The following is an 18,605-nucleotide window of genomic DNA, read 5'->3' on the forward strand; positions in this document are numbered from 1 at the left end:
AATATCCAATTGATTTCTACACTAGTACAGTAAGAAACATAATAAGTGGATGAATGAATGCAAAAGAATTGAGAGGAACTGAGGCATTTCTGGAAAGTGAATGACGTGAGCAACTTGATTAAGATAAGAAGTTGCCAAAATGTAGACGTACGGTTCATTCCTGCATGATGAGAACGGGGACAGACTGCAAATAATCACAGATATCTTAATACTCCCATCACCGCCATCTAGATCCCTCCCCTTACTCATCGTCCTCTCACGTTCTTGTCTGAGCTGCCGAAGCTCCTTCTCTTCACTCTCAAGATCCGTAGGTAGCCCAATCGTTTTGGGAATGACACGAATTTCACCTTTTCATAGCACTAGACCACGGAGCCTATGAGAAGAGATAACGTTGATGAAAATCAAGACTCACCATGGCATAGAGTGACTTTGGATTCAACTAGAATTTGTGACCACGGCTGGCGCCAGTCAATAGGGAACCGTGAATAAATGTATGAATGATGTGCTAAATGAAATTATTGTTAAAAATGAACTGCAAATTGGCAGAGAACTCACGAGTACGGCTTGATGGCACACGATGGAAATGTGTATTTCTCGTATGTGGAGCACCATGCACAGTACGGCCAGGAGCATGTTTTAGCAAGGGCGGGTTGGTCACCTGAGGGACGATCATTGCATAGAGACCATGGATTTGGTGCGTTGCGCGTCTTTGCAGTGGTAGTGGGCTCAATTGGCGATGTGGAGTGCAACAAAAAAGTTTTTAAGTTTTATATTTGTAGTTGTTATGCAAAGCTTTCCACAACGTTCCACGCAATTACGTTACTTTGTTTGGATTATTTTCAACCAATTTTAGGTTGAAAAGTCTTGGTTGTAAATCAAACTACGAGATCAGCCAAAATTTGGTGGAATATCAACCAAAGAAAACAACCTACTAATTTTGGTTGATATAAATCAACCAATACTTGGTTGGTCGTTGATTTGCAACCAAAACCTGGCTGATTATCAACCAACCCGACCCTCACAGTGTGTTTGCCTTGTGTACGCCTCGTCACTCGTGTCTTCCATCACCATGGAGGGAGAAACTCGTATGCAAGAATTGTCCTCCGAGCTCATATATTGCCTACTTTCCATCCGTCACCTCTCTTTGAAACTACACTGGGGACGTGAAGACGTCTAAGTTGGTTTTTCTTGTTGCGGGGTCAACGTGAGTCGATTTCTTCCGTGCATGAGTCGTGTCTTGTATCCGCCCTCATCGTTCGGCCTCGCTAGCATGTTCTCGAAAGGGGAAAAAAACTCGTATAACGAGTGTCCTCGGATTTCTATCGATGTCATCCTGCAGCGTACCTCTGTCTATGACAATGATGAAACATTGGGATACTTTCAAAATAGAGCTATTCTACCAAGCGAATTCTCCTTTATAGGACCAAAACAAACCAGTCTTTCCCTTCAACTCACCCTCCAACAACGACCACTTCGCAAGCAACTCACCCGCCTCCGATGTCGACCCTCCACCTTGCCCGTAATTATTCAACTTGGTAGATGTGAAGCCCGGCGTAATACAATTGACCAAAATCCCTTCGCCTCGCAACTCGTGGGATAAGGCGATCATGTAAGAGTTGGCGGCGGCCTTAGAGGTGTTGTAGGCAGTAACGTGGAGGAACGCGTCGGGTCGAGCCTGGACAGTATTCGAGGACATGTCGGTGGTATTTAGGAGGATGACGGGTTTAGGTCGATTACCGGCAGCAGCGGCAGCCCGTAAAAGAGGAAGGAAAGTCTGTGTTGTTTGGATCGTGCCATAGAGGTTGGTTTCCATAGCACTTCGGATAACAGATAGATCGACGGTGGAGGCGACTTGGTTTTGGTCCAAGTTGCCGACTCCGGCGTTGTGAACGAGAACGTCTAGCAAGCCACCTTCGTCTTTCTCGATGATGGCTTTGGCTTTCTGCACAGATTCGATGTCTGTGATGTCGAGCTGCACGAATTTGACATTGTGAAGGTTGTGTTCAGATTGGAGTTTGGCTCTAGATATGGGTGGGTTAGCGTAGACATGAAGGGAGGAAGTCGGGGACGCACTGGGCATCTTTTCCGGACTTTTCGTTCCTGGAAGCAAGATATACGGTGTGTTTCTCTGGCTTGGAGGCTAGGACTCTGACCGTGTCGTAGCCGATTCCAGTGTTGGCACCAGTAACGAGAATAATGCGAGACATGGGTGATCGATAAGTTGGGTAAGACTGGTTTCAGCCTATATAAGTGGACACGGACGGCTGACGTGTGCTTTCGGCCGTTCGTTACAGATGGTTGGTAATGCGGAGGCGAAGCGATGTGGATCGATGACCTTCGGAGGCACCTGAGAAAAAGGTGATCTGGGAACGACCGGGATCGTGCGAATGAAGGGATGCTTCACCGACTGCCTAATGTGGATGCGCGGCGTACATTCGTCATGGTTTTGCTTGGGAGGCCTGCCGGTGCCAGGAGGTGGGTCGAGTGAATCAAAAACGACTATGTAATGACTCATGCCCGCATCCGTCTTCCCATCCGGGTCAACGCAACGTTTCCAAATATCATCTCCAAATGACTTTATTTCATGTCCTTCATTCAACACGGCTGCCTCTTCAGAACCATGGTCCGCTGGTTTCTTAGTCAAGCGACAACGAGCGAGAGGGCATTGCATTATGCATACCAACTCTGCACGCTGACGTCTGATTTGTCGAGTCTGGTGTGGACTAACACTGCCATCGAAGACGCTGTGCGCTGGAGTCCGGAAGACAGGGCCCAAAAAGAGGAGCGAGGGTAGGTTGGCGTCGGTCATGATGCATGATACGTCTTCCTTCTTCTTTGGTCGTTCTGATACAGCCTTAACCTCCGGCTCCTAAGCCTACCTAGTACCGGCCGGTCGAGAGAGGGACGAAGCTAAGATACACAAGTCAGTTCTATCGTTGCATCGTACAATGGGTGCTACTCACCTCACTGGACCTGCGGCTGCCTAGAAGTCCTTTATTCCTATTCCCATTTCTTTTTTTTGTCTCTTTTTTATGCGTTTGTAAAGGATCTACATGGGTGGTGGAGTTGGCCCTTGAACTTTGCGACTGGGGATGAAGGATGAACAGAAAATTTACCGGCGCTAAAGGTGTGTGATAAGATAAACGGGCGGCTGATCTTATCTTCTCCGTATCCTTACCGCCGACCAAAATCAGCACCCAAAACAAAACCACCATCAACCTTCTCAGGTGCTACTCTCTAATTTCTGTTCTGTCCATTTTTTTTCTTGCCTGTAAGCTTTGCTTGTCTCGACTGAAGATGAAACTGGACGCCATTCCAGACACTGTTACGCGGCAAGTCGATCTTCACAGGCTTGCCTTGAATCTTCACCTCGAACTTTCATTTTTTAAATTTTTGGTGCATTAACCGAGTGTTACAGATGCCTTTGAGGTTTGACAGAAATTTAGAGATGATTTGGGTCCAATCAAACTCGCTCCGCATGAGGATAGCGCTGAGACCAACGGGTACCGGATTTTACACGCTTAGTCGCCGGCAAAGGACGTAAAATGAACGATGAAGTTAGAACTTTCCGCGCTCGCAATTTCGCAAGGGAACACTACTCGTGCGGCATCTTTCAATGACTCGACAATTGCCGCCATAACCGTGCTCAGAGGTCATTGACAGCCCTCATGTTCAATATTAATTTAAGTATGTTTTCTGAATTTTAAAAACCGACCTGGTCATGAAGCGTGCGCTTATTGATACTAGGAATCAGTGGATGGTTTTTCAGGAACGCTCTTTAGTTCGACAATTAGCCTTGGGTCGAAGACAGCCGATCCTGACTCATGATTAGGTGACACCTCCGAAACATCCTAATGTACATCACATGGGGTAGGGACATTACAGGTACGAGGCTCTCTTAGCCCCTGGAACGTAGTACGCTGCCCAACTTCCCTGCAAACCATGGAGTCTGTACAGCGATTTCTTTTTCTTCCATCCACTTGACATTTCCTGGGATTTACTTGGTAGTCTCAATACCAATACTCATACATTCGGTGCCTCCAGGTAATTCTATACTACTGGAAAACCAGCCACTTCGAAATCTACAAAAGGGCTTTCCGAATTGACCCACCCTTTTCCTCACTCGAACACTCACGTTTTGTGTCTTCAAGGACGCACAGTTCCTCGGCTCTTCACTATGCTGTTCAAAAGTTTCCTCACAGTCTCTACCCTCACTACTCTCGCCCTCGCCACCGACTGCCTCCAATGCTGTCAAAAGACGTCGCAGGGTGGTGACCCCCTCCTTCAATCCCTCCTTACCCTTCTCGGTATTGTCTTGACAAACCCCAACGTCCTCGTTGGTATCAATTGTAGCCCTATTAACCCTATTGTTGCTGGGGCAACCGGTGCATGGTGAGCACTGAGCTTGGAACTTCGTAAACCGCCGCTTTAGTTTGAACGCTCGACGGGTTTTTTAAGCGCTCCGGGTACCACTGTCATTTGCAATGACAATACTCATGGTATGGACTCTAAGTGCCTGTGGTTCCCATTGACTGATAGCTCTCTGTTTTCTAGTCCCTGCTATTGCTATTGATTGTTTCCCCGTCACCATCTGAACGCATGTCGTACATGGCTGCGTCTCTCGGGAAGTTAAGAAACTTAATGGAAATGATGGGGTTATAGTTGAGTTGAAATTATTGTGCTTGTAGTTTTCTCCGGGTTAGGGTTGTCGTGTACAAATATTAATTTTTTTGTTTCGTGGTATCTGTTTGAAGTGTGTGGATACGTTACACAAGTTATGAGAGTTTGGGCTGAAGTAAAGCTTTCGGTAAAGTTATCCGCACAATCGAAGTATGAAATCAGATATTCAAATCCGACGATATTCATATACTCTCTCGTCCTTCCCTTCCTTGCTATTCCACGAGAAGTACCATTTGTGAACGACCTTCAGCGTTGTTGACGCGTCCTGTGGGCAAACTAGTATCAGCACAATCCTAAGCCTATGACAGTCGAACGGCGTTGTTACAGCTTCAGATATTTCTATTCGGTCCATATCAGCTCAAGGTTTGATCATCGAAATCCCTTGTTTTCGATCCTGAGGTTTGCAATTCCTTTCACGACTGCGTCCTTCACAACCATAGCCAGCTACTAGTTGTCTTGGTCAAACGACCGCGAGCGAGAGAGCAATGCATTGACCAATTTTGCAAGTTGACCGTCTGATTTATCGCCACGTAGCCATCGATACTCATACGTGCGATGACCGGGCACTGGTGTCCTGGAAATGTAGGTGGAAGGAACAGGGCCGAAAAAGAGGAGAGAGGATACGTGGGCCATGGGGCATGTCTTCTTCCTTTCGTCTTTGGTTGCAGTCGGACTCGAAAAAGAGAAGATAACCTGAGACATAGAGGTCAGTTTTATCGTTGCGTCGTGCAGAAATGGGTGCTACTCACCGGAACTGCCTAGAAGTCCTCTATTTCCTCCTATCCTCTTCTTCTAGTTCTCGATTTTTTTTCATCTCTCTTTTTATGCGTTGAAGTATCCATATGGAGGCATTAAGCGAGCTTCATTTATAGGAACGAGGTATGCATTGCAATTCTTTTGACTCCATAGAGGATGAATGAAGTCTAATAATAAGTTTCGTATTCGCAGAAAACCAGTATCGACGCACCATAGAGCTCGTTATTACACGCCTCGAATTTTTTTATAACGCGTAAAGATTCTTCCCGTATGCGTGTATTTCGACCTGCCTCCATGGCTAAAGGTCAGATTGAGAAAGTAACACGAAGCCATAGCGAACACGAAATGAAGGTGTTGAAGATGATGGAAAGCGCGGGACCTTGGACCTCCTTCAAATCCATGGGTCCACGGTCTATGCTCTACTTCACTCCACGATGTTTACTTCGCTACAGTCCAAAAACGCGCAGACTGAACTAATCCTATCCTCTGGTCACATGGATCTCTTCGCATTCTACATATGCGGTATTATACGTGTAAATGACTGGGGCGGCTATCAAAGGCCGTTCGTCGGACTCGCACCCTCGACCTTCTCAGTTCATTGACGGTGTAACATTACCGAAGCTTCTTTCAAATCGTTGGAGAAATGAGGCATTCTTTTGTGGTAAGTACTAGCCATGGCTTTGCTAAAAACGGAGGAAATGGCCGAGTAGGAGCTAAGGTCACGGTATGCATACTGTTCTATGCAGAGGGCCTCTTCTTGGGAATCTGCGTTCACGACCAGGTTTATTTATTTATTTTAGTGCGACATATTCATGTTCCAGGTCCAAGTGGTTCCCGGTTTGGACGCAGTGACAGAGAAGTTCGAGGAGACATTCGATCGTCAGCTCGACACTCTCATCATTCTGTTGTTGAACAGATTGTGAGTGCATTCTTGTCACTCAGCCGGAGGGTTTTTGACTGACATGATAAAACGATAATGAAGCGCACGGGAAAGGCGATTCCCTCAACGCACATCTATTGGAAACCGTGGAAAAGATACAGCTCAAATACGGATCATTGAGCACACTTGCTGGAGGTGGTCTCGATACCATACGTACTACGCTGGCCGGCCGCAATCGATGGCTGAGGTAAAAGAACAGGTCGTCTCCTCGTTTTGTGCTTTTCACCTCAGTATAACGAAAATTCAAGAGTTTGACTAAGTCATCGCGATTACCCAATTTTAGCGACGGGTGACAATCTTTCTTACCTTGCCGCAGCTCACAAAGAGGTCATGCGGTAGCATCCAGCGGGACCAATGAGTTACTTCATGTGAGACCACAACTCATCTTTTCTACTACCCCCCCTGAGATCCCTACTCATATGTCCGTCTTCGCTGAACAGGGAGATATCTCGCGATCTGTCTTTGTATCGGGCCCAATGTCCTTTACACCCGAGCAATACCTAGGTCCAAATCCTGAACGGGATCCGTCAAGTTTTGTCTTCGGCTTTGGTCGCAGTATGCCACTGATTGGGGCAGGAACAATTTGCATCTGCATGGCAATGTCTATGGCGAAATTGAACGTGGTGCAAAGACGAACAGCCTGATGCACATTGACGGTGATAGCGACAATTTCTGCCAAGCGTACGACCTCGAATCATTGACAAAAGTTGTAACCCACTGTAACCCAGGTATATGGCATACAGCAACCGAACCGGGTAAAATCCAATCTCGGTAGCGACGTACCTGGACGTACAGGTATAGCCCAGGGGCCTTAATATTAAACACCGCATTTCGAATACCACAAGGCCCACCCACCAACAGAGGTGTTAGTATGGTGACGTGTGCCAAACTTATTACAGGTGGGTAGTTCATTGAAGTCGTGAGGGAACTCTGACTTCGTGGCACCGCCCCCACGAACTACCAACGCCTAGCGCATGCTCCTTTTCACCAGCCTTTCAGGCACTGGCCAGTCCTGGTGAGCATCGGTATCTTTGACGTTCTGGTGATCCACCCACATCAGTCAAGTTCCCGTCCTCTACCCATCCTTCGTCAGGCCGCCAAGTAAAGTTCTCCTAACTTTCTTTAGAAGCGACTGAATTCACGGGCAGGAACGAGTAGCTTATATAGCTATTGAAAATGCCAGAATATGAATCTAGGTAACGGCTCCCGAGTCTTTGACAATGTCTGCACCTCCAGTTATCCCAAACCTTGAGCCAATGTAAGTTATACTCTCAGTGTTCTTTATCTGTAAAACTAATCAACCGTCCGTGATGCATCAGTACTGCTCCTCTTGTGCGCCTTTGCTCCGGCTGTTACTCATCTTAGGGCTCACTCACTTTTCCCCCCAGTTCCTTGGTTCTATGTTCAATTGGGGTTTGTGGGGTATCCTAGCATGTCAGACATGTGAGGTATTCAGCTTCATGTGTTCCAGTCTACTAACCTATTGACGCAGACCTGTATCGCATGTATTTTCCAAAGGATAAACTGGTCTTCAAGGCTCTGAGTAAGCATATTCGATCTCTTAAGCGCTTTGTGCGAGAGGTGACGAAATCTTCCCTTCAAGTCTACGTTACTTTCCTTCTGGAGACCATCCAAACTGCACTCTCCACATACGACAACTATATGTGGTTTGTGCGCGGGTTTGGTGATCCCTCCGTTCTTGACAAAACCTTCATATCGCCCTTCGACGCACCTATGATGGGGGCTATAATAGCCTTGTTTGTTCAACTATTCTATGTCTATCGGATCTATCTATTAAACAACTCGTGGGCATGGTTTTGCGTCCTCATCATTATAGTATTCCCGTTTCCCCAACCATCATAAACTTGAAGCTGATGTGCAATTGCACCTAAATTCATAGATTACTGTCGCGCAAACAGTGGGTGCTTTCATCGGCGGCATTCGCGTACGCTCTCTCACCTTATCTGTGTTGTACCTTGACCTGACTCGACGATGTAACAGGGCCTCAAAGCTGGCGTGTTTTCAATAGTAGCAACTGGCTCGATGAATGTGGTGGCCGCATACGTGAGTGCTCGATGCCTAAAACTTCTCAATTTCAATTTGTTAACATTTGACTGTGTGTTAGCTCTGGCTTGTTGGAGCGGCAGTTGCGGATGTGATGATTGCGGGGGCCATGTTCTTTTCGGTGAGTACATCATGCCATTGCAACAGCCGTCAAGATCCCCCGTAGCTGAAAGCGAGTACAGCTTATTTACACTCGTAGGAGTAACTTTCGCACGTCCCAAGATATACTACTCAAGGCTGTCATCTTGATAATTGAGAGCAATACCCTCACAGGTGACGAGTGGTAATCTCGGCTTCAAGTATCACATTGGCTGACAGGTAGCCAACAGCGGGAATTGCAGTGCTATCATTGATTATGTTCGTCGGATTCCCGGTAAGTCGTATATGCGTTCTAGCCGGTTATTTAGTGCTGGGCTCACAATAAAACAGAAGCAGACCTGGTTCACATGCCCGTGAGTCTCATATTTCAATTTCGAAAGCTGCTTTGGACTTACAATTGATAAAAATCTTGAGATCGCTCGTTTTGGGGAAGGTGTAAGTGGACATCGGGACTGAAACAACCAAGGGGGGAACTAATAGTTTTCTATTTCAGTTATGCGAATTCGCTCATGGTCTCCTTCAACAACCGTATCGTCTTTCGCAATCTCATGCCCACTGAGATTACGTCTACCACTCAGAATAACCTGACTTTCAACCACCCTTCGTCTGACGTTCCTCTGAGCCCTCTCAACACCCCGACGTCGCGTTCCAAGTTCAACACTGGACGGTACACCCTTGACTCGCAGGAAACCATGGCATTCAACATCAACCCCTTGGACAGTGTTTCTGCCCCCGGCGGAAAAGGCCAGTATGTGTAGGGCAAGTACGTGAGTCTTCATAATATTTTACAGTCGAAATTGATGGGTTTCTCACGTCGTAAAGTAGGGAGTACGCGTCCGCCCGACCCGATCGAAAATAAATCACTCGCGGCTATTCTTGAATGAACTTAGTGAACTCCTTGTTGACGAAAAGTGCTTTCATCTTATATTATTTTTTGTGTAGTTTTGCATGTATCATCACTGGATTATCTATTGCATAAATTATGAGTACTTACTGTCTGGTGAACGTGACACAATCAATATCACAAAGTTTTGGAAGGATGCTATTTCTAAAACAGTATAAGCAGGTCACCTCCAAAATTCGCTCTCAAATTGATCAGAGCCTTCTCAAACCTACCGTCGTGACCCCATCTACCGACACCTCATTATAAAGTTCCACAGTTCTCGGCGGGAAGGGGTTGCCACACTGACGGCCAATTCCATAATGTTTGGAGTCACTTCGACATTTGTGGCAGTCAGATGGGTGAGTTTGGGGTGAGTTCCGGAAGGACAACGTTATCCGACGTGTTTGTGAGGTCGAAAACGAAGGGTACAATGAAGTAGTTCCAGACTTTTGAACCTTCAGAGTCAGAATGGTAATAGTTCCCCACTTCGGTCAACCGAAAGTGGGTCAAGTGAGGAGTGGTTGATAGCAGCGCCGAGAGGATTGACCATTCTACAGAATTACCTTGCTCTGAATTGATGGAAAGCGATGCAAGGCGGAGAGTCGTGGATGATTGTTGGAGCATGTTGAGCAGTGACGCAGGCCAAGGATGCGCACCTCCCGAAGCCACAAAGCACGGAATCTTGAAGGAATAAAGGGAAGGCATCACGAACGAGGCGAACAACGTATCGAGAACAGTTGTTTGCATTTCACAACACACCATGTAGCATGATTATAACCTTTGCTTAAAATATACGGAAGGTGGATTATAATCATTGGCAGAGCTTATACTGAAAATCCGTATAATCATTGGCAGGGGTTATACCGAAAATCCATATAAGCTTTTAGAGGGGATTTAACACAATAGGCTTATAAGCCTGGTTCGACCATGTGGTGATGCCGGCCAATGAACTTAGCAGTTTTCGGTTAGCGGCTCAGGGTTAGCGGGTAGGGCCAGTTAGGGCAGTTGTTAGCAGTTAGGGCAGTTGTTAGCGGTTAGGGCAGTTGTTAGCGGTTAGGGCAGTTAGCGGTTAGGGCAGTTAGCGGTTAGGGCAGTAGCGGTTAGGCCGGCTCAACAACCTCCAGCACACCAGACTTAAAACGAAGTCCAGCACCCCCGCACACTGGCCCCAAAGTCCAGCACACCCAACTTCCGAACCAATTTCCAGGTGTGCTGGAACTGGCCCGAGTGTGCTGCTTTTCATACCCTTCAATCAGTCATCAGCAAAATAGCAGGGGATTCATGTATGTATATGAGCGTTCACAGTGGTTTATGTATGTATATAAACATTCAATGTAATATAATTGAATATGAACAACTAAACATATATGAATAAATATAAACTACTATGAATCTCATAGGACATTATGAATTAATATGAACTCTCGATGATTCATGAATTAATATGAACTAGCTACCAAAAAAAAAAAAAAAGAGACAGTACAGCTACCATACAAGTCCCTCAAACAACGTCAAAAATCCTCGAGTTCATCAAGGTCATTGTCCTGCAAGGTATAGCCATCAGCAGATAGATCCTCTGAGGAGTCGGACTCTTCTGATGGCCACAGTTTGTCATTGTTGTCCTCCTCTTCTTCCATCTCATCCAGCACCTCGTCTATTGGGGACAAGGAGCGAACCATGACAATCCCGGTGTTGCGATCATATACTGGTAATGGGGAGTCTTTGAACGTCGCTTCGGCTTTGAGGTTATAGGTGAATTCGCAGGTGGGGTGTCCTACACTGCCTCTGTGGTATCGCATGAATATATCACAGTCAGGAAATCTACAAGGGACGTCAATGATGATTTTATAACAGAAAGCAAAAAAAAACTTACTGGTTTACTTGGTATTTACACCAGTCCTTTGTCTCCAGCTCGTACTTCCCATTCACTACACCCTCGTAAACTCTTGCAGTGGATGTTGGAGCAAGGAGATCTGAGGTTAATCCCTCAGTAAATGACGGCTGTATATATGCTCCTTGTAATACAGTGGATGGATCGATGAAAGCGAAGGTGTTGTACTCGGATGAGGGTAGGAAGTGGATTTGGGGGAAACGCTTGGCCTGCCAGCCATGTGCAGAGGAGGTGTCCAGTTCATACCACCGAACCCAGAGGAAATCTATACAACGCGGCGGCTGAATCCTCATAAGCCATATCTTGACGCCAATAGACAACATTTGCGTGAAACACTCCGACGACCCTTGCATAGCAGTAAGGGTGTTCCTGTTCCCTGGCCGTTGTGTCGTCTGCGAGAACCATGACATCGGGATGTAATCGAGTGCTGATGGTGTGGGCTTTGCGGCGGATGTCGTAGGTATTATAGTGGAGGCGGAAGCACTTGTGCGTGAAGATCTTGTCCTTCACAAAACGAATCAATGAGAGGTCTTCTACAGTAAAATCTTCAGAGTTGTCGGTCTTGAGAATGTGGGTGAGGAGATGGGCACGTAATTGGTCGTAGAAATTCTGTATTGTATCTCGTTAAGTATAAAAACAAAAAAAAATCAATGGAAGACGTACCTCTACCGCTGGATCATCCTGGTAAAGCTGTTGGAAAGGACAAAGAGCAAGGTAGAACCGCTCTCCCTGAGCTATCGAATAGTGGTCCTTTGGATTTCCAGGAGGCAGCCGCTCCTTATCCAGCACTCTGTAGACTCCCAGCCTCTTCTCCCTGCGGTGCTCCTCGAAGTTGTTGTGAATGCACATCTGATACAACATCCGCTGGCGTCGACTATGGAAAATGATTTGTGACACATAGTTACGGTTCTTGTTGGTGCGGCTGTAAAGCCGTTTCGTCTGCACATGCTCTCATTCTCCCGGTCTCGTTGAGACGCCATCAAGACTCCCAACATTCTTGATAAAGTAGATGTAGTGCTCGAGGTTATGAATCTTGAATGTGCTCATGTTGAACTCCTTCGGAAGCAAGTCGTCTTCCTCTTCATCTCTTTTCCGCTTCTTCTTTTGCTTGTTCTTCTTCTTTCTGGCCTTGGCAGCTGCAGCTCTTCGTTTCTCCACTTCTTCAGGAACCTCCGTAGTTTCATATGCGGTGCAGGTACCGTTAACAAACCTACGCATTGAGTCACCCAGCTCTGTAACTGCGGTGTCGAGCGAGGCCAAGGTGGAGTCGCTGTGTAAACAGAGGGAGGCATATGCAATGACGACATTTAGATCCCAGAGCAAATCCAGGACGATGTTGTTGTGGTCTGGCAGTAGGAGTCCTTTGTAACATGGAATAGCACACTAAAAGTTGGATGAGCTTGGCGTGCATCATGTAGACGAACAGTTGCATACCTGTATCAAATCTTCAAAGTCCCTACATGCAAACTTCCTCATCTCGGTTACGTTGTTGATAAAGAGTCAAATCGTTCCGTTGTCAAAAGCTGGAATATTGCAGTATCTGATAGTTAAATCAGTTGTTAAGCAAAGCCAAGAGGCAGGAAACCTTGCCTTTTATTGAGGGTCTCTGTATTCAATTTGTCTTCCTGGTAGATGATTCAATTCAAATGCCTGAATATACTCTCTATGACTCCTGTGATTTCGTGCATCAAATCTGCAACAAAAAGGTTGTAGAAGTTGTCTCCTGTTTGAAGGAGCAACTCTGAAAAGGCATTCTAGGTAAACCAACCAGTTAAAAGATGAGAATAAGATGATACATTGTGAACTTACTCTGTCTGGATGCTCAAAGGTCCCTTTTAGTCGTTTTGTGATCATCATGCTGCTCACTGATACTCCCTTCTCATATATCAATCTCCGGATTGTTTCGATGTGGTTCCTACACACTGGTGTATCCTGGCGTGTTCATTCGATCTGTTGCTTGTTTGCTCGGGTACCCAGCTCCTCTACATGTTCCTTCTTGATTAAACAGAAAGTGCAGAGACGTTCTGATAGGAACTTGATACTTGTGAGAAGAACTCTTTAATATAATATACGTTAGCCTGATCTGCTCAAACAAAGAAAAGAAGAAAAAAACTTATTTTTCGACATAATCAGCTGAATGAGGGAACAGGCGAGGGAATAGTAACCTCATGATTCCATCTGCACATCGCTCTAATGTCACATTGAGGTATGCATCGACAAACTTGGGGTTGTTGAGTAGGAGACCCCAGACGAGATGGATGAGTTCCCGCTTGCAGTAACGCAGGACCTCTGTTGTAGCCGTCTCGTCAACTAACCTCTCGTACTCAGCACAGAAAGAGTCTGGAAACTAGGGAAATGAGAAAAGACTACATATAAGGGATTGAAAATGACATACCTTAGGCACATACACGACATGATTTACTGTGAATTGAGACAAATTGAGTTGAAGATACTTTGACATGTTGCCATATGTTTTGTATCCTGGCCACAATGATGCCGTCCCAAAGTGGGTCAGGTTGGTGGAGTCGGAATGGTGCATAATGGCAACAACCACCACTTCATACTCGCAGTTATCCGGTACTGACCGCATGACCTCCTTCTCGAGCGCTAGCATCCTGTCCGAGGTGTAGGCTTGTGAGTACAACCTCTGGACAGGTTTGAGAGGGCCAGGATCCCACATTTGGATGAAGGGCTTGAGGTGCATGTTGTAGAACATCGCACCTTGAAAGTCCCCTCAGATGGCATCTAGAGGGTTTTGGTAGTAGATTTTATCGAATACAAATGTCAGAGCATCACTTTCTGAACCATAAGCATGGCCCTTGCATGGAAGGGGGATTTCTACTGAACCACAGCACCAACCTGGGAAGTAAGTGAAAGGGAGGAAAGAGGGAATATTTTCTTCTTTGGCAGGGGGGGCACCATCTCCTCTGTACTGGTCCAAGCGCTGTAGTACATGCTGGGTTTTGAATCTGTCAAAGTGGGAAGGGGAGAAATCGGGCAGTCAAATAACATTTTCAATGAAAAGATCCAGCGCTTTATAGGACAAGACACCGTTCGCGACATTGTAATACCAGTCAACTGTGCACTGGACTGTAACATTGGGAAGAGGTCCGCATGACAGTGGGACAGCTGCTGCTTCATCAACCTGCCCAAGGACATCAGAGGGCTGCTGCCCCTCTCTGGCGTCTCCAGCAAGCTTGGCGAATGTATTTGATGCAACAAGATCATCAATGGTTAGGTCTTCATTGGGATCCTGACTAGGTAATCTGAAGTGATATATCCAGTATATACCTAGTCCATTCTGCGGCGTACACCAGTGATTGATGGGAGTCCCTAGTTCCTGTGAAGGCAGGGACGGAGACGGCTCGGGGGACGGATCCAGAGAGTGATGGCGAAGAGGCTGGGAAGGCTGAGATTCAGCGATTACTTGTGATAGGTAGGTTGATTTGAAGCTGAGATTGTAATCCTCAAAATGCGGAGGGAGTTTTCTCTGACACATTGGCCTCTGAGAAGTTTGGGATAAAGTAGAAGCAGATGGTATTGGTTGTGGTGGATTGGGAGGAGATGGATCTGGAGGCATGCCATAGAGAAGTTGAGCGGGTGAGGGGAGTTCATCCAGAGATGGTGAACGAACGGTGGGTGGATCAGGAAGGTCATTGGGAAGTGGAATAAGTGGAGGAGGAGATGGGGAACGTATATCTGTCTTCTTCACCCTCGTCAACTTCAGATGTTTCTTCTGGCATGAAACTTGGTGACCACTGAAACATCGACCTGCTGGAAAGTCTGTCGTTCCACAAAGACTGCATTGCTGATTCGGCATTGTCTGAATCGATAGAATAGAGCTATCTTGTTTTGAGTTGCGGTTCAGGGCCAAAACAAGGTCAAAGAGATCACTAAGACTGCTAAAACCTCAGCAGGTAGAGATCGCTAAGACCTCAGCCAAAGGATCCCAGGAAAGGAAAACAGAATGGATTGTGGAGGAAACATTTAGGAAGGAACGGGTTGCAGAAAGGAAACAAGTAAGGCAGGCGACTTCCACAACCATCAACCCTTAAATGGGATCATGTGCTTGTGGGAATGGCACAAATTTTTGGGGAACAAATTTTTTTTTTCATCTCGTCATCACTTTCCGCCATGTACCTGTACCTAAACACTAAAAATCTCTATTCCTCCCATTTATCTATGCCTCCGTACCCACAGAATGAGCTTTGTCAAACTCCTGCAAGATATTTTATGGCACTACTCAATGACTCCGATATTTTTTTGCTGCCCAAGCCGCTTGAGCACCTGTAAGGCCTTTTCGGTAGGCATCCATGAAGCGGTCAGAATGTGTTGCAATTTCCGCAATTCCGGGTAAGTTTGCATACTGGCCAATTTAGATTTCAAGCAACTTACTTTTTCATTGAGTCAATAGGGACTGACTGAACACTCCGAACCATGTTACGCTCCAGGTCTGCGTCTTTAGCGGACTCAGGAAATTCTCGGTAGTGGGCAAAGTATACCACTCAAGAGTCAACCCAATATCAGAGCTATGGGAGTAGCACCAACACCAAATCAACCCAAAAACTAGTAAACCTCCGTGTAAAGTCTATCAATAACTCTACACACCAGGAAAGATTGCAAGGGTGGACTGCTTGGCAAAGGTTACGCACAAGATCACAGTCTCAATATCGTATGGAGGTCTTATAAAATCAATGTGCAACTGCAAGTGTAAAACACCACAGCTACGGGGATTCTAGGGTTTGTAGAGGCTCTGTCTATTGTTTAGTGGACTAAGTGGGACTATGAATTTCGTCTATGGTAAGACTAATTCGAACGATTGGAGACTATTGCCCTCGACGGACACAAAAACTAAGTCCTCGGCGGACACGAATGCTAAGACCCTCGACGGATCACGAAACAGTAATCAAGACCTCGGCGGCCTATGGACGGATAGTTCTCAAGTTTTAACCTCGATGGTCTTGTATGTTCAAATCAAATCTTATTGTTTCACTGCACAAAGACAGGGCAAATCTCTCTATTGGTGTCAAGAGCAGTTACTCACGGGCAACTCACTCAGGACTTTCCTACACATGGGTAGTACTTTTTTATCTACGGATACATGAGCTGCTTTTATACTACTTCTACGCTAGCTTTGTAATCCTATCTCTACTTGTTTCATCTCTAAAAATAATGCACCGTAGCTAGGAATCCATGTGGAATCTTATTGCTAGGGACCGCTACATGTGCAGAACCTTGTCTACAGAGCTTTTCCATATTCGAATCATATGTTTTGGACCAATCTGGACCGTTCTTCATTCTTGTTTCAGCATGTAGAATGGACCTACATAGGTGTACCATATGGTATTTCCTGCCTACGGACCTTATCCTGCATTTCGACGTTATCAATTCATATGGACTTTTTGTGTCCAAGTAGCTCCAGCATATGGATCCAGAGTTCCGAATCGCTGTAGCACATGAACAGTGCAGACTCCGAGATCCATTGTTCATTCCTGCCTGGTTCCTAGGTACTCTATCTGTGATCTATGATCTGTATCATGTCTTTTTTGTCTTTTCCTCAGATTGGGACTGATCTATGGTCATATCAAATTTCTCCTAGTCTGTGTGGTCTTATGTCCGAATTCTTGTCAACTAAATCCCCCATAGAAGTAGGTACTCCTAGTATGAAGGTCTTTAGACTCCGTTAAGTTCTGCTACGAACGGTTCTGTGAAGACTACAAGTCTTCTAATAGTACAATCCCTTGATATGCCAGTGCATAGTAGAATGTAGAGAGTAGAACTCAGTGAATTACCACTTAAGTCCTCTGCTCATAGTGTTCTACAGGTTTCGAACCGTCATACACTTTTCTGACACGATCTACAGCTCTCTCTCTAACTGGTCTAGCTGCGCCTATGGCACCTTCTACTAGCAGCACTAGCTTTAACTAGCAATTCAGGCTCCCTCTAGTTCTTAATACGATAAATATCGCTCCATAGCACTGTTTAAAGTGCAAAAAGAACCTTGTAGCATAGTCAACTAAGTCACATTATTGGTAAACCCACTTAGCGTAGCCCCAGCATTGCTCAATAAAGTTGAGTTCACAGTGGTATTTTGGGAAATAGATGACTTGAACCCCTCTAGCCTTGCAATGCTCTTCGAGCCTGGATTTTTGAGACATGAAGTCCAGTTCATTGAAGAGGATACGATGACAGCAACAATCAGTGACACCTGGCTTGCATTGAAAATTTTTGCACTGTGCCAGAAGTTTAGTGGGGTCCGGTAAGTTTGAACCCTTTGTAATCCGTTCCTGAATGATAATCCGCATTCCTTTGAAGTAACCTGCTTGTGGATGTCCAGGAGGGAAATAGAGAGTTTGTGTTGATCCATCCGAAAAGTGACCATCACGCATCCGCCACTTGGTGAGCCTTCCATTTTGATCCTTTCCCGAGAAATAACCAAAATCTTTGTGTAGATTTACAGGCATTTTATATGCACTAAGGCCATCGGCTGGCCGTGCAGTGTGTGTCTTTGCATTATCATACACAAAGACATGAATCTCATTAGGATAATCTTGTTCGAGGATATCCATGCTGACTGTAGCCTGAGTAAGGATGTCTTTGTTGGTGAAGTATCCATCTCGTGCTTTACCTGCCTGGAAAATAACTTGCGCAGTAGGTCTGTTCAAAGAACTTCGTGAGTGTAGATTGTTATTCAATTTAATTTTTTGCTTACTTCTTCCCATCTGGACATTCTTGTTTTCCCTCTAGCCAACCATAGTCGGGGGTGACAAACCCAGCATACATGTATGAAATACCCTCTCCTTTAGCGTTAGGTGTGGCCTTTTCATCATCATGTACCCAGCGCAAATGCTGTCGATCAAACTCAAACATTCACCATCATCAATATACAAGGTAAGTTTTTTATTGTTTCTTTTCTATCTTATACTCACATTCTTTACTTACGTTCTTTTAGCTTGCTATGGATCCAGCAAGAGGGCCGAGATGGAATGGGCAATGAGGGAGCTCGAGGCAATGCTCGAGCGTGGTACACGAGAGTAAGTATTGTTTTCTTTTATTTTATTTCATTTCATTTCCAATGGGCGGGCTCAGTGCTCGTTCGGAGATTGGGCTTAGTGCTGGATTAGTTCTGGCATTTCGTTCTCTTGCATTCTCTTGTGTTTGTCGTGATAAACGATGGGCTTTCATTCTCTTGCATTCTCTTGTGTTTGTCATGATAAACAATGGGCTTAGTGCTCATCATTCAGTGCTGGATTAGTTCTGGCATTTTGTTCTATTGTGTCTGTCAATTCTTC

The 18,605-nt window shown here is 45.7% G+C and overlaps 7 protein-coding genes across 7 annotated transcripts; 2 read left to right on the forward strand and 5 right to left on the reverse strand.

Moving 5' to 3' along the window:
- Positions 1-1,310: 1,310 nt before the first annotated feature.
- Positions 1,311-3,105, reverse strand: E1B28_013180 (uncharacterized protein). Its single transcript, XM_043160826.1, has 3 exons — positions 2,964-3,105; positions 2,074-2,910; positions 1,311-2,021 (listed from the first exon to the last, which is right to left on the reverse strand). Exons 2-3 carry the CDS (start codon positions 2,205-2,207, stop codon positions 1,397-1,399), a joined length of 759 nt encoding a protein of 252 aa, XP_043003670.1. The 5' UTR covers positions 2,208-2,910; positions 2,964-3,105; the 3' UTR covers positions 1,311-1,396.
- Positions 3,106-3,525: 420 nt separating this feature from the next.
- E1B28_013181 (uncharacterized protein) lies at positions 3,526-4,626 on the forward strand. Its single transcript, XM_043158326.1, has 4 exons — positions 3,526-3,687; positions 3,748-4,392; positions 4,459-4,499; positions 4,555-4,626. The coding sequence occupies exons 2-4, from the start codon at positions 4,178-4,180 to the stop codon at positions 4,593-4,595; spliced, it is 297 nt and encodes a 98-aa protein (XP_043003671.1). The 5' UTR covers positions 3,526-3,687; positions 3,748-4,177; the 3' UTR covers positions 4,596-4,626.
- Positions 4,627-7,596: 2,970 nt separating this feature from the next.
- On the forward strand, positions 7,597-9,544 carry E1B28_013182 (uncharacterized protein; the record flags this gene model as incomplete). The annotated part of the gene is made up of 14 exons (XM_043158327.1): positions 7,597-7,634; positions 7,696-7,708; positions 7,765-7,819; positions 7,869-7,919; positions 7,980-8,212; positions 8,277-8,321; positions 8,378-8,440; positions 8,502-8,561; positions 8,623-8,713; positions 8,770-8,813; positions 8,870-8,892; positions 8,954-8,974; positions 9,033-9,306; positions 9,365-9,544. The coding sequence occupies 13 exons, from the start codon at positions 7,597-7,599 to the stop codon at positions 9,295-9,297; spliced, it is 1,002 nt and encodes a 333-aa protein (XP_043003672.1). The 3' UTR covers positions 9,298-9,306; positions 9,365-9,544.
- A 1,389-nt stretch (positions 9,545-10,933) lies between these two features.
- E1B28_013183 (uncharacterized protein) lies at positions 10,934-12,162 on the reverse strand (the record flags this gene model as incomplete). Its single annotated transcript, XM_043158328.1, has 4 exons — positions 10,934-11,243; positions 11,296-11,522; positions 11,560-11,922; positions 11,977-12,162. 4 exons carry the CDS (start codon positions 12,160-12,162, stop codon positions 10,934-10,936), a joined length of 1,086 nt encoding a protein of 361 aa, XP_043003673.1.
- Positions 12,163-12,264: 102 nt separating this feature from the next.
- On the reverse strand, positions 12,265-12,789 carry E1B28_013184 (uncharacterized protein; the record flags this gene model as incomplete). The annotated part of the gene is made up of 2 exons (XM_043158329.1): positions 12,265-12,696; positions 12,748-12,789. 2 exons carry the CDS (start codon positions 12,787-12,789, stop codon positions 12,265-12,267), a joined length of 474 nt encoding a protein of 157 aa, XP_043003674.1.
- A 637-nt stretch (positions 12,790-13,426) lies between these two features.
- E1B28_013185 (uncharacterized protein) lies at positions 13,427-14,017 on the reverse strand (the record flags this gene model as incomplete). The annotated part of the gene is made up of 2 exons (XM_043158330.1): positions 13,427-13,660; positions 13,709-14,017. 2 exons carry the CDS (start codon positions 14,015-14,017, stop codon positions 13,427-13,429), a joined length of 543 nt encoding a protein of 180 aa, XP_043003675.1.
- Positions 14,018-14,314: 297 nt separating this feature from the next.
- E1B28_013186 (uncharacterized protein) lies at positions 14,315-15,133 on the reverse strand (the record flags this gene model as incomplete). Its single annotated transcript, XM_043158331.1, has 1 exon — positions 14,315-15,133. One exon carries the CDS (start codon positions 15,131-15,133, stop codon positions 14,315-14,317), a length of 819 nt encoding a protein of 272 aa, XP_043003676.1.
- Positions 15,134-18,605: the final 3,472 nt, after the last annotated feature.

The sequence above is a fragment of the Marasmius oreades genome, chromosome 9 (assembly GCF_018924745.1).
Source record: "Marasmius oreades isolate 03SP1 chromosome 9, whole genome shotgun sequence".
NCBI lineage: Eukaryota > Fungi > Basidiomycota > Agaricomycetes > Agaricales > Marasmiaceae > Marasmius > Marasmius oreades.

Coding starts and splice junctions, on each gene's coding strand:
- E1B28_013180 (XM_043160826.1), bottom strand. CDS start 2,207: ATGTCTCGCATTATTCTCGTTACTGGTGCCAACACTGGAATCGGCTAC. Junction 2,022..2,073: donor AAGTCCGGAAAAGATGCCCA/GTGCGTCCCCGA, acceptor ACCCATATCTAG/AGCCAAACTCCAATCTGAAC.
- E1B28_013181 (XM_043158326.1), top strand. CDS start 4,178: ATGCTGTTCAAAAGTTTCCTCACAGTCTCTACCCTCACTACTCTCGCC. Junction 4,393..4,458: donor GCTGGGGCAACCGGTGCATG/GTGAGCACTGAG, acceptor GGGTTTTTTAAG/CGCTCCGGGTACCACTGTCA. Junction 4,500..4,554: donor TTGCAATGACAATACTCATG/GTATGGACTCTA, acceptor TCTGTTTTCTAG/TCCCTGCTATTGCTATTGAT.